Source organism: Pholcus phalangioides, unplaced genomic scaffold (assembly GCF_987345545.1).
Source record: "Pholcus phalangioides strain wild (caught in Gottingen) unplaced genomic scaffold, Ppha-v1.0 ptg000017l_1, whole genome shotgun sequence".
In the NCBI taxonomy this organism is placed as follows: Eukaryota; Metazoa; Arthropoda; class Arachnida; order Araneae; family Pholcidae; genus Pholcus; species Pholcus phalangioides.
In genome coordinates, this window is record NW_028301610.1 from 54,484,799 (window position 1) to 54,498,045 (window position 13,247).

Below are 13,247 nucleotides of genomic sequence, written 5' to 3' on the forward strand. Positions count from 1 at the left end.
TCAAACATAACTAAAATACAGCCACTTAAAATACAAGCAATTATCATGAGAAAGCTAATGCACACTAAAACAGAACTAAAAACTAATGACAATGGTAAAATAAAATACACTGCCCATAAAAAAATTATGGTTGCCTTATCTAAGTATGGATAGCTTCTCGATTCATCCCATTATAAACATCATATTTCTTTTTAAACTTGCCAATTGCGGTAGAATTCATGACTCCCAGTGAAACGCTATTACATTTATTCACAACTCCTGCAACACCACAACCTGGAGTTGTCTTTGTATAAACTTGTCGAAACACTTGATTGATGGTGTAAATAACTTGTGGTCCATCCTATCGATTCCGTGGAAAAATTTAAAAATTTCAATCATATTCCCTTGATACCCGCGTTCTTCCAGTGTAAACATATTCAGAAAATCAAGTTTTTCTGCATAGCTCAAGCCCCTTGTACCAACAAGAGCATTTGTGGCTCTTCTCTGTACCCCCTCAACCATCTATGTCTTACTGAAGGTATATTCTCCAAAACCTTTACACCATACTCCAGTCCAGGACAAACAAAGGCCAGAAAAGCAGAAATATAATTATATATACATAAATATATCACTTCAGGAGAACATGGAGACATATTTTTACCCAGAGATCTTTTTTAATGAAGACAACTTTATGAAACCAAGCATTCTATCTGCTTTTTTGACCACCATGGAACAATGTTCAGAAATTCTGAGTCATTCATCAATGAGAATGTCAAAAGCTGTGATCCTATTTCTACCCAGAATAATGTTATCAGTTAAACCCGGTGTTTAAATGGCAGTACTATCATTTAAACCTATAAGTGAAATCTGGGTTGTCTGTATCAAAATGAGCAGTCATGCATTTGTCAATACTGAAAATCATACTCCATTCCTTTGCCTATGCCGAGATCAAATTCATGTTAATCTGGAGCAACTTCCTGTCATTTATATTCCCGACTACCTTAATTAACTTTACGTCATCTGTATATAGGCTAACAATGTTATTATACTTTGATCGATTTTATCGACAAAAAGTGAAAAAAGTAAGGGGCCAAGGACACTTCCTTGGGGGATTCTACTTCTGACATCTGTCCAATCAGGAAATTCCCTGTTGGCCATACATCCATTATGACCTACCTCTCAACTACTATTCTATCCTTAACAAGTTGCCCCAATCACAACGCATGTGAAAACGATTCAAGAGTTTACCATGTTGGACCCAATTGGATGCTTCCTGGCAATCAAGATACATAATGTTGACATTTTTGCCTTTGACCAAAGACTTAGTCACATGATCATAGAAAAATTGGTTACACAAGACTTTCCCTTCCCGTGCTGATTTTCCACTAATGCACTATACTCAGTTATCTATTTATTCTCTGTCGCTTTCTAATAATAATTTCCAAATTTTTTGCGAGGGAACTTGTTAAACTCACTGGATGATAATTTGGCACTGTTTCTCTACTACCCTTTTTGAATATCAGAACCACATTAGCAAGCTTCCAATCCCATGGGATGATACCTTCACCAATACTACTCCTGTAAATCTCTGCAACAGCCCCCAACTCATTAGCGCAAGACCACCATCATTTCAACTTTTTTCTAGAGAGGGGGGGGGGGGGCAAAGAGCAGGTACTCAATGTGTGTATATATATATATATATCTGTTGGACTACTTCCTCCTCACACTAATAACTATAACTGTTCACTTTCAATCTGACTGGCATAGTATTGTCTTGCACATGGTATGTACTTGCACCTTCTGCATCTATTTTTTATATATTTTATATTGACCGTAACTTTGCTTTTATTTTCAACTTGATAACAAAACATTACTACGGGCTATTTTCTTTTGATTTTTCTATATTTTTTAATTCAATGGTATTACAGCAGCACGTCGGGGGTTCGAGCATCTATTTAGGTTTTGGAGGCCAAGGGATGTTCTCAGAAATGTTCTATGTTAAGCCAATGTCAGGGTGTTCCCCCCGATGACAGCCCTAGACATTGGCTATGACATTTTTCATTTTTGAATTCTTTGTGAATTCTTAAAATTTTTTCATTCTAAAAAGTTTTTTGAAATTTTCAATGTTGATATATATTGTTTTCGATTTCCAGTTGTTCACATAATTAATTTGTTTTCAGTTTTTCATATGAAAACAATGAAACTAACAATGTTTTTTTACTACATTGCATATTACAGCTGCCTATGGCACTAGTATTGGTGAGTTTCAACAAAAATTAAATTTTTTTCACATTGTCCATTTTTCTATATATTTGTATATACACTGAAGAGCCAAAAAAACTGGCAACCTGCCTAATATCGTGTAGGGCCCCGCAAGCCTGCAGAAGTGCCGCAACATGACGTGGCATGGACTCGACTAATGTCTGAAGTAGTGCTGGAGGTAATTGACACCATGAATCCTGCAGGGCTGTCCATAAATCCGTAGGAGTAAGAGGGGGTGTAGATCTCTTCTGAACAGCACGTTGCAAGGCATCCCAGATATGTTCAATAATGTTCATGTCTGGGGATTTAGGTGGCCAGCAAAAGTGTCTAAAGTCAGAAGAGTGTTCCTGGAGCCACTTTGTAGCAATTCTGGACATGTGGGGTATCGCATTGTCCTGCTGAAATTGTCCAAGTCCGTCGGAATGCACAATGGACATGAATGGGTGCAGGTGATCAGACAGAATGCTTACGTACCTGTCACCTGTCAGAGTCATATCTAGACGTATCAGGGGTCCCATATCATGCCAGCTGCACACGCCCCATACCATCACAGAGCCTCCACCAGCTTGAACAGTCCCCTGTTGACATGTAGGGTCCATGGATTCATGAGGTTGTCTCCATACCCCTACACGTCCATCAGATCGAAGCAATTGGAACCGAGACTCGTCAGACCAGGCAACGTGTTTCCAGTCCTCAACAGTCCAATGTCGGTGTTGTCGGGCCCAGGCGAGGCGTAAAGCTTTGTGTCGTGCAGTCATCAAGGGTACACGAGTGGGCCTCCGGCTCTGAAAGCCCATATCAATGGTGTTTCGTTGAATGGTTCGCATGCTGACACTTGTTGATGGCCCAGCATTGAAATCTGCAGCAATTTGCAGAAGGGTTGCACGTCTGTCATGTTTAATGATTCTCGTCAGTCGCCCTGTTCTTGCATGATCTTTTTCCGGCTACAGCGATGTCGTACATTTAATTTTTTACCGGATTCCTGATATTCATGGTACAATCGTGAAATGCTCGTACGTGAAAATCCAAATTTCATCGCTACCTCGGAGATGCTATGTCCCATCTTTCGTGCGCTGACTATAACACCACGTTCAAACTCACTTAAATCTCGATAACCTGCCATTGTAGCAGTAGTAACCGATCTAACAATTATGCCAGACACTTGTTGTGTTATATAGGCATTGCCGGCCGCAGCGCCCTACTCTGATTAGTTCTATATCTCTTTATTTGCATACGCATGCCTACCAGTTTTTTTGGCTCTTCAGTTTATATATAATTTCTGGTGTATTTTTCCAAAGCCAGGGGGCTGCCCCCCTCAAATAATAGGCCTACATTAGTGCATTCTCTAAGGACCCTAGGGAAAATATCATCTGGTCCTGGTGCTTTGTTAGCACATACATTTTCTAGTTTTAGGACTTAATATCATTGAGAACTTTCACACGCATGGTACACCCATACTGTGCATTCTCTATTGCATTCTCTATTGAAAACTGATGCGAAAAAGTTATTGCATGCAGTACACATGGTCATATAGGGAGAATACGTATATTACTCGTATTACTATTTCATCCAGTCATACACTTGGAAAACTTTTGCTCATAGAGATTGACTTGATAAATTGATCATTTATCAAGTCAAATTTTCTCATAAATATTTGTTCATCTTGCAAAACATTTGTAAATGGCGTTACTGGCAATCCAAAGTTTAGCTGTATATTTTTCACACCGCAGTGCATACAACTATATACTCCACGATTGATTGCACAAAATCTGTAAACGTCTCATCAATTTTATTGCAGAAAAAAATTAATAAATAAAAAAATAAAGAAATATGACAATTACTTTACTAGTTCTTCCAAATCCTTCACTCTTCAAGGAACTTGAATTGTTTTCCAGTATCTTGAGTACGTCAAACACTACTCGTATAGAGTTTGCACTAGTATTTAGAATCTTAAAGGAATAAAAACTATTGATGTAGTAATGTAGTAGTACATATGTGAAACAAACAGAAAAAAAAAAAAAAACATACAACAGTAATGTGTTATCTCTATATCAGTGGTTTTCCGAAAAAGCTTATTATGAAAACATTTTTTCAATCTTGTTTTAGGTTTTGTAAATCTTAACTATAAAACCTTTAATCAATCAACCAAACTTTTTAAGAACCACAGTCTACAAAATATTCTCATATTGAAAATAGAGTTACAATAACTAACTTGGCTTGAATTGCATACACTTAATCCACATGAAACTATAGGTACCTTAAATTTATTTTCATTCTTTATTCACACGTTTCAATATTCCCCCTTCCACACTGAACTACACTGAAATGGCATAAAAGCAGGTTTACTAATCTGATACTTTGATACTTGGCCACTTTTCTAGGGTTTACAGAATTGTAAAAGTGAAACAGAAGACATAAGCTCAAAAAGCTTGTGGATGTTTGTTACTAATTTCTCACGTGAATTCTGTAGAGTGGTCTCTATTATTATGATCTGCTTAAGTTTTCTGTTTCAAAATGTGTTGAATGATATCCCAAAACCTGCTCAATAAGGCTGAAATCTAATGACTTAGGTAGCTAGGTCATGACCTTGAACAATAGTTATCCAATTCCTGTCTCAATATGATGTGATATTTTATCTTGTTTGAATAGGTCAAACTTGAGCAACATAGAACCGCCAATGATTAAGGCAAATAGGGAGGGAAGCTCCTAAGGTGAATGAATCCTAACACATTTTGGCAAACTATGGATGTGGTCTTCAGAGGAAATATACAGTTAAAACTAATTTCAGAAATTACCCTCAATTTTCTTATTCAACTTAAAAATAAAATTACCTGTTTAATTTGAATTTTCCCCCTCAGTGTTTTGGATAATTTGAAGTTTGATAAGATGTGTCACTAGTAAAATGTCTTTTTACAGGGTGTCTACCAAATACCAAAAGCAAAATTCTGTGACTTTTTGGTCACCTTTTCTCATTTGCAGGGCTCCCAATCAAAAAATTTGGAAAAGTAGGATGGGGGAGGGTACCCCCTTAAACAATATAATCATGACATAATAAAAAAATCCCTAGAATTTTTTTTTTTTAAATTTTAAAACTAATTTTTTTTTTATAGCACACTATTTTAATATCCTGTAAGATTGACTCAAGCCAAAGCAAAATGACAGAAATGACTTATACATATACAAATACAACGCCACAACAGGCAAATTGCCCAACGAGGTGGCTGACTTAAGAACATCATGGATCCCCGAGCCATTTTTTGGAGGCCCTACCTACTACTGCTACACCACACATGCACCCCGCCCACACAACCCCCCCCCCCCGCGAAACTCCCAACGAATCGGTACATGCGGGAATGTGTGTGTATGTGTAGTGAAACCTGACGTGAAGTTTTTTGTTTCTCCGTAATGCTTGTTATGTGTAGTGCTGCCATCTGCCACCAGTTTTTCTAACTATGAGTGAAGCGTTATGATTGAATGATTTATCGTTGTAGGACTGTTGCTCTCTGTGGCGAGACTTTTTAACGGGGAGATCGGCTCACATTTGCGCCTTGAAGTTGGGAACCACAGAAAACCAACTTCAGCTGACCACCACTGTGGGGTTCGAACCCGGATCCTCGCATCACAAGGATCCGCAAAAAATTTTTTTTGACCAAAATATGGTCTTAGCAACCACAGATTTTTTTCTGCTCTCCTCACAATTATATATTACATTCTTTTTGGGAATCTTCAACAGTCCAGTCTATCAACTCTCTTCAACAATACACACGACAAAATGACACTAAGTTTAAGAATGACACTTTTTCGATACTGCTTCCAAAAGCAAAATGTGTAAATTACACATAAGGTCTGATATAAATGAGTCAAGGTGGACCAGATGGTTTTACTGTGTTGTCCATTCCTTTTAAAAAGGGTTTGTTTAAATTTTAGTGGTCAATTCTAGTTTAAGGCTGCCAGCACACTACGGTTCGGCTGGCGCGGATGATCTTATCAGCAACCGTGGAATTTCGCGTGAAACACACACTGCTGTTAGCAACCGGGGTTTTTTTTATTTTTTAATGTCACGTGACATCTCGGGATTGGCCAAATTATTTTCGCCAAGCTGAAGTTGACTCCAGTTAGCATGCAAATTCGTGCTCATAAGCTGCATTGCAGTAAAACCCCCTCTTAACGGATACTTCCTCTTTTACGGACAAATAATAATTTACAGTTGTATAATATATAAAAATATGAATTTCAAACCTCTTTTTAACGGTCACCCATTTTACATGTATTTAATTTTTTTGTCCTGTCCGTGTTCACAAAAAGGAGGGGTTTTACTGTATATACTAATAAAAATATTCATGTAATGGAATTTAATTTTCTGTAACAATATTTGCCGTTTGAAATTAATTCAGAGTTGAAGAAAGACAACCTACAAGTTGACCCATTTTTGATGTTTTTACGATTCGTGACCAAATCGCACAAATTTTTTTATATATCATGACTGGAATCATCATAATTTATTTAAATAACATATATTATAAAAAAAACTATTTAAATAACATATTTTTGTCATATAAAGCTGGTCTTTCTTCAACCGTGCTTATGATTTTTTCAGAATAACTATCGCTAGCCATTAACGAATCAGAATCTGCTGAATACATGGTGACACAAAAAAATTTCGTTGACACAGCTGACTAATGGAACTGGTAAATAAGAAATGAGATGGATAAAATATGATTAGTAATGTACTGCAACACTGTGCAAGCGCCCTCACGCGTTCCAATAATAATCGTAGCTGCGGCTTCAGATTGGCTTACTGATACCAAAACCTTTCTGAAGTGGACACCTCTACGGTTCCATTACAATTAAATTAAGCCGTTCGGTATTGCAGACATTCTGTGTTGTAGGATTATGACGGTGCCTTTCAAAGTTGCCCCATGTAGGAGATGTCCGAGTTGACAGGTTCCACGAAATTTGTTTTATGTTTCGCGATGTCCCTTTTTTTAAAAGACCATTCGTTTTCCAAAGGGCGTGCATGGAAGGCTAGTCAATTGGGCTTAAATGGAAGTACAGTATCTAAATTTTATTACTTTTCCCAACAGGTCTATTGCCTTTAAAATAGATAATGGTTTTTCTTATAATTCTCAGAAATCCGGATGAAGGCAAACAAGCTGAAAAACGGTTACCGACTGGTATACCCGTTTGGAAGACCTTGGCAGGGGTTCTTGAAACTTTTGTCACTCGCGGCTTCTTCGGCCTGCTCGTAAGAATAGCAAGGGCCATTCCAAAGCACTGCAGGGGTTCACGGCAATGCCAAGTCGTCGTGAAGTCGTTCCGAGCGATAATGCCGAACATTCCCAGAAAAAGCGACCCACACCTCGAGAACTTCTGTTTTGGGTTTGGGGTGTACATCAGAAAGAAGGGTGGGGGGAAGGGACTACTTTGCGAACTCAGCAAAGCTGTTCGTGGGACCAAGGCCATCTTAAAGCCACCCATATTCGCGTGACCCTGGGCTTCTTGTTCACATAGGGCCTACATGACCAGATGTAGTATAATGGTTTAGAGCAGGCATCTTCAACCTGTTGCTCGCGAGCACCACGGTGCTACCTGAAGCAACTGGAGTTCTCGAAGCTCCTGTCCAATAATTGCTTGCTAGAATTCGATCGACGTTTCAATCAAATTACCTCGTTCAAATTGCATTCGAGGATTAAAATCATCCTAATTTTTCATGCATACGTATGATCAAACTTGTAAGGGTGCTCTCCTTTCGATGATGGGTACAGCCAGTGCTCACAACTAGAAAAAGGTTGAGGACCTCCGGTTTAGAGTGTAAATAATTACATAATGGGTGATTACAGTTTAAGTTCTCGTACTTCGAGTAGTTTTTCCTCAAAAACTGCTTAACCGAGTACATCCAAATTTTCAGGATATCTCAATGAGACCATGGAGAGATTTATGAAGTAAAACAAATACAGTCTAACCCCGTTTTAACGAATACCGTTACAGTGAAAATCTCGTTCTAACGAAAACTTTTCTAACCTCCCACAACAGTTTACATAGGCACAACGGCAACAACCTGGAATTCCTTTACAAGGAAATTTCGTTGTAACGAAGTGATTTCTCCGGTCTCTTGGAAGTTTGCTATAATGGGATTAAGCTGCAGTTCAATTTTCGACCAACAAGTGAAACAGTACCCCACCCGGGGTAGAAGGTCCTGGGGAAAGATGGGGAGGGGGGCAGCACGAGAAGGAAATACGGTACAAAGGGCCATTAGCTCACAAAAAAATTGGCAACCACTGGAACATATGATATTTTCGTTTAATGTAATTTTTTTTTTATTTATTCAATCACACATGATACAGTATAACGCTATATAATAATACTAAGAACATCCATCAACGGAGGATTAGTAAATTCGTTGTGATGAACACGAAGAACCGTGCTAACGAAAAACGTCATAAAAACTTCTTCGTTTATTATTTCTCCCGATCAGTTATCAGATGATTTTTTCCAGATGATGCAATGACACGAAGGGAACGTAATGTCCTTATACGAAATTATTTACATGCTTCACACTAAATCCGTTTCCAGACACAGATTTATGGCTTCGCCACGTGCTGGCTATTCGAATTGCTTAGCCCCCTATTCACGTTATAATTTAAAGTTCTTGACCACGAATCACTCAAATTTGCCGCCCCTCTGAACTTGCTACCCCGGCCCGCGTAACACCCTGTACATACGGCACCAGGGCCGCAACTAGAGAGGAGCAGGTGGGACTGGTGCCAGGGTCGTCTTAAGAGTATTATGGGCCCCCCGGGCCAAGTGGTTTTTAGGAGGCCCTACATGGTAAATCCTTGAAAATTTCAATCGTATCTCATTTTTGGGAGGCCCCTCTTCTCTTGAGGCACCCGGGCCGTGCTCGGGTTTGCCCATGCGTTAAGACGGCACTGACTGATGCCCCCGAACTCCGAGCCAGACAGGAGCGCAAATGTTAACCCTTCATCTCTCCTTCAATATTAAAAGGGGGCACCAAAATGCGTGCTTGCCCCGGCTGACCACGCATGTCGTTGTGGCCCTGTTCATCAGTATGTATGTTGCAAGGTTTAAGGTACATACAGGGCCGCAGCTGGATACTTTTTTAACTGGAGCTAGCAAGCTTTTGGCGTCCCCGTATAAGGAAAGGTTAGAAGGAGTGGTGTTAAAGGGGCAATTCGGCGCCCCCTCTAGTTCAGCACTCGATACAGTGGACCCGCTCTCCCTAGTTGCGACTTTGTGTGTGTATGTAAATTAAAAACTGCTTGAAAAGAACGGTAGGTGTGAAAATTGTTTTAGTGCACTCTTCGATATTACCCGCATACAACGTTTTGTCTAAATCAGCGGTTCTCAATCTTTTTTGACCCACGGAGCCCTTCCAGTATATAATTTCTATGGCGGAGCCCCGTAGGCCTATTTTTTATTTATTCATCAAAGTTACTGATTTATTTTTATTCAAAAATATTAATAATTATTTTTTTCAAATTTACTGGTTCTTTTTTTATTTTCCTCGAGGGCCGCGGAGCCTTTGGGAGTTCACACGGAGCACCGGTTGAGAACCGCTGGCCTAGATGGTTTTTTTTCATTGCAAAAACAACAGATAGACAGCCACATTCATATACGATACAAAAATAAATACCAAAAAGACAATAATGAAAGCAAAACACACAATGCAGCTCTTAGGGACATATTTCATCCCCGGTTCATACTTAGGCTTTTAATAAATGTTTCAAAAGTTTGATATCGAGAATTTGCAAATATAAAAATATATTCCTTCAGATGTCTGATTATTTTTACTTCTAATTTTTTATGAATTTATTATAAATGGTTGAGCCCCGTGGTAATTTGTACTCTTTTGGATGAGATAACTAATTGGTCTTTTGCTAACACGTTATAATCGGGATCCAATGCATTTCATTCAAGTGTTCTAAAATATACATCTCCGTTTTAGCGTAATCACGTTAGTTTATGAATGTCATTATAACCGAGTTTCAATGTATGCTCATGTAGGAAAGCAAAAAAATTTCACTAGTTAGAAAAATTTAATTTTTTCTTCATTGGTGTTTTTTATTGTTATCAGTGCAAAAGCGCCAAACAAAGAATTAGTTTCCGTCGCATGGAACTTCATAATACAGTTCCTCGAATTTGTCTTCTCCTCTCATTTTTTTATGGCAGCCTGAGAAGGAGAGCAATTCCTTTGTCCAGTGCATCCGAAATCCCATCACCCTCCTTGTCAAACCACTTAATAGACAATGGAAGAGAGCAACCGCAGGTCCAGCCGAACCGTCATCAGGGAGCTCAAGCTTTTGCAATACATGATGGCAGCTTTCCGGTTACCCCAACCGTCCCAAAAAATGTGGATTTTCTCGGTTGAAAAAACCGCGCTCAGCGGTTGCAGTTGTATCTGTGCGTTGACAGAATAAAACTATAGATGATGCCTTCCCCCCCAACCTCAACCGCGTGCAACCGCGCCGTAGTCAGGTCCCAGCCTAACTGTTTTTGACAAATGAAGCACTTTCATTTCTAGCTGTTTACTTGAGCATTGCAAATATTGTTTGTGCCTCTGCATGTCCTAAAAATACAGAAGAAAATTGAATGCTATTAGGTAGTATCAAAGTCACAAAACCTAGAATAGGTCTTACCCAGCTGCAAGAACTACCTAGAATAGGTATAGTTGGGCTTACCCAACTGCTTTGTTATACAAACTGTTGTTTCACCTATATAAAAAATGTGCACCATAATTTTGAATGATGGATGTTACTGCTCAAGACAATGAAGTAAGAAACCAAATGGTCCACATACACCCCGCCCCCCAAATAACATTAAAACAATACAATTTCTGCTTTGGCAGAATCATTGATTGCAATCTACTACATTTGTATTATTTGGCATTATGTGCATGATTTCCTTTTCAATTAAAACCAATTATACAAATTTTGTTACAAAGTAGGAAAAGTAGGACAAAGTGGGAGATTTCACCAAAAGTAGGAGAAGTAGGACGAGTGGGAGCTCTGCATTTGACAAAATGAGCCACACTGGACAGTTTTCTTACAACAAACTGTGAATAGTGACCATCTAGGGGTTTGGGTCAGTAAAAAAGAGGGTCTTAATGAAAGGGGAACGCAAGTAAATTAACAAAAAAAAATCTGAATTTTATTTCAAATTTTCAAAAACTTTTAATTTTAAATTTGATTTAAATACAAAGCCCCATAGAAACTGCCTCCTGAAAAAGCTTAAGTGGATACAGGTTATTTCCCTAACAAGGTGAGGGGGGGGGGGCGCCCAATGTCCACCTATGCCAATAATTTTTTTTATTGGAGGGGGGGACGAACATCTTCATTGCCCCCTCCCTATATCCCTACCCATGCCTTCAATCAACTTTGAAAAATCATCTAAGCCCTCAGGTTATCATGAATTTCAATGCAATCCATTCCTGCACATGCCCTTGCGAGTTGTATATACGGACGTCTGGCAACAATAGAATCACAACCCCTCATCAATGATTTTGTCGTGGTATCTGAGTTTCTTCGCCGCCTACGACAAAACTTTCCAAGGCAAACTCTGTGGGCGCATCCATGCTAGTTGAAAACACGTCCTGCAAATGCAGAACTACTGAACATATTATTGATCGATATTAAGCCCTATGCACAACAGCAGCGTTGCACTGAGACGCATAGCAATAGTGGGCTCAAAACAGAGCAAAAGACCCAAATGACGTTGAATGGAGCAAGGTGTGATTGATGGAGCAGTTTGTTCAATCGGTTTCACGATAGAGGACTGGTCTAGCCTGGGGACTCTAAATGAGATAATTCTCATTTTTGTTTCTTCACATTATAAATTCACTAAACGGGGCACATGAAAAATTGGCCTGAGTCTGCCAAAGATCTCAGCTTGGGTGCCCTACTGCAATATGTGGGCCACTAGATCAGTGTTCCTCAAACTTTAAAATCCTGTGACACGATTGATTTCTTTTTCTTGATTGGAAGGCCTGGGCATACACAAGATTGATGGGAAATAAATGGATAAAAATGAAGCAAAATAAACCACTCATGGCCCAGTTTGGCGGATGCCAGGGCCCGATGGTTGAGGAACACTGCACTAGACCAACCAAGGGTCCTTTCGAAGGACGGATTTCACATTTTCCAAAGTCCAATATTAGACTCTTGTTATTTGCTCTATCATCATGCTTGGGTGTCTGTCTAGATCAGGCATCTTCAATCTGTTGCACCATCTTTGTCTGTTGCTCGTGCTCCCCAAAGCACCAAGAGTGCTTGTGTCCGATTTGGTGCTTGTGAGTACTTGATCAACATTTCATTTAAACACCTTGTGCAAATTTCAATTATTAAAATCATCCCAATTTCATGCATTTGTATGTCAAACATGACATAAGAGGAACACTCCACTAGACCAACCAAGGGCCCTTTCAAAGGATGGATTTCACATATTCCTTTTCCTATTCACATTTTTCAAAGTGCAATATTAGATGCTTGTTATATGCTTTGCTCTATCGTCATGCTTAGGTGTCCGCCTAGATCAGACATTTTCAATCCGTTGCTCGCGAGCACCATGGTGCTCCCCGAAGCACCCAGAGTGATCGATGCTTGTGTCCTATTTGGTGCTCGTGAGCACTTGATCAACATTCCATTTAAAGACCTCTGGTCTAGATCGCAAGCTTGTTACCATATTCCAATGGTTCCCTTTTATCAGCTGCCTCCCTTGCGTAATTCATGGTTCATCTGCAGCTTCCCAAGAAGTTTGGCAGTTTTTTCACCATATAAAAGAACCACTTTAAAGCATAGGTTTTGTGAGCACAAATCCATATTTTGAGCTCACCATGAAGCTCCTAGGAGCCCCGATGAACACTTTTCGAAGCACTGTGATATTACTTTAAATTCGGCCTAAAAGTTATGTCGCAGCACAATTAATGGCGAACGAGTCCGATGTCTGTCTTCTCTTGAACTCTCATTTTGTCGCACGTGTATATTGTACAA

The 13,247-nt window shown here is 39.3% G+C and overlaps 1 protein-coding gene across 1 annotated transcript in view; it reads right to left on the minus strand.

The window, feature by feature from the left end:
- Positions 1 to 13,247, minus strand: part of Usp47 (ubiquitin specific protease 47) — a 507,668-nt gene that overhangs the window by 178,136 nt on the left and 316,285 nt on the right. The window contains exon 22 of the mRNA XM_089246367.1: positions 4,083 to 4,190. Coding sequence (XP_089102493.1) covers positions 4,083 to 4,190 — 108 coding nt within the window. The remainder of the gene's footprint in view (positions 1 to 4,082; positions 4,191 to 13,247) is intronic.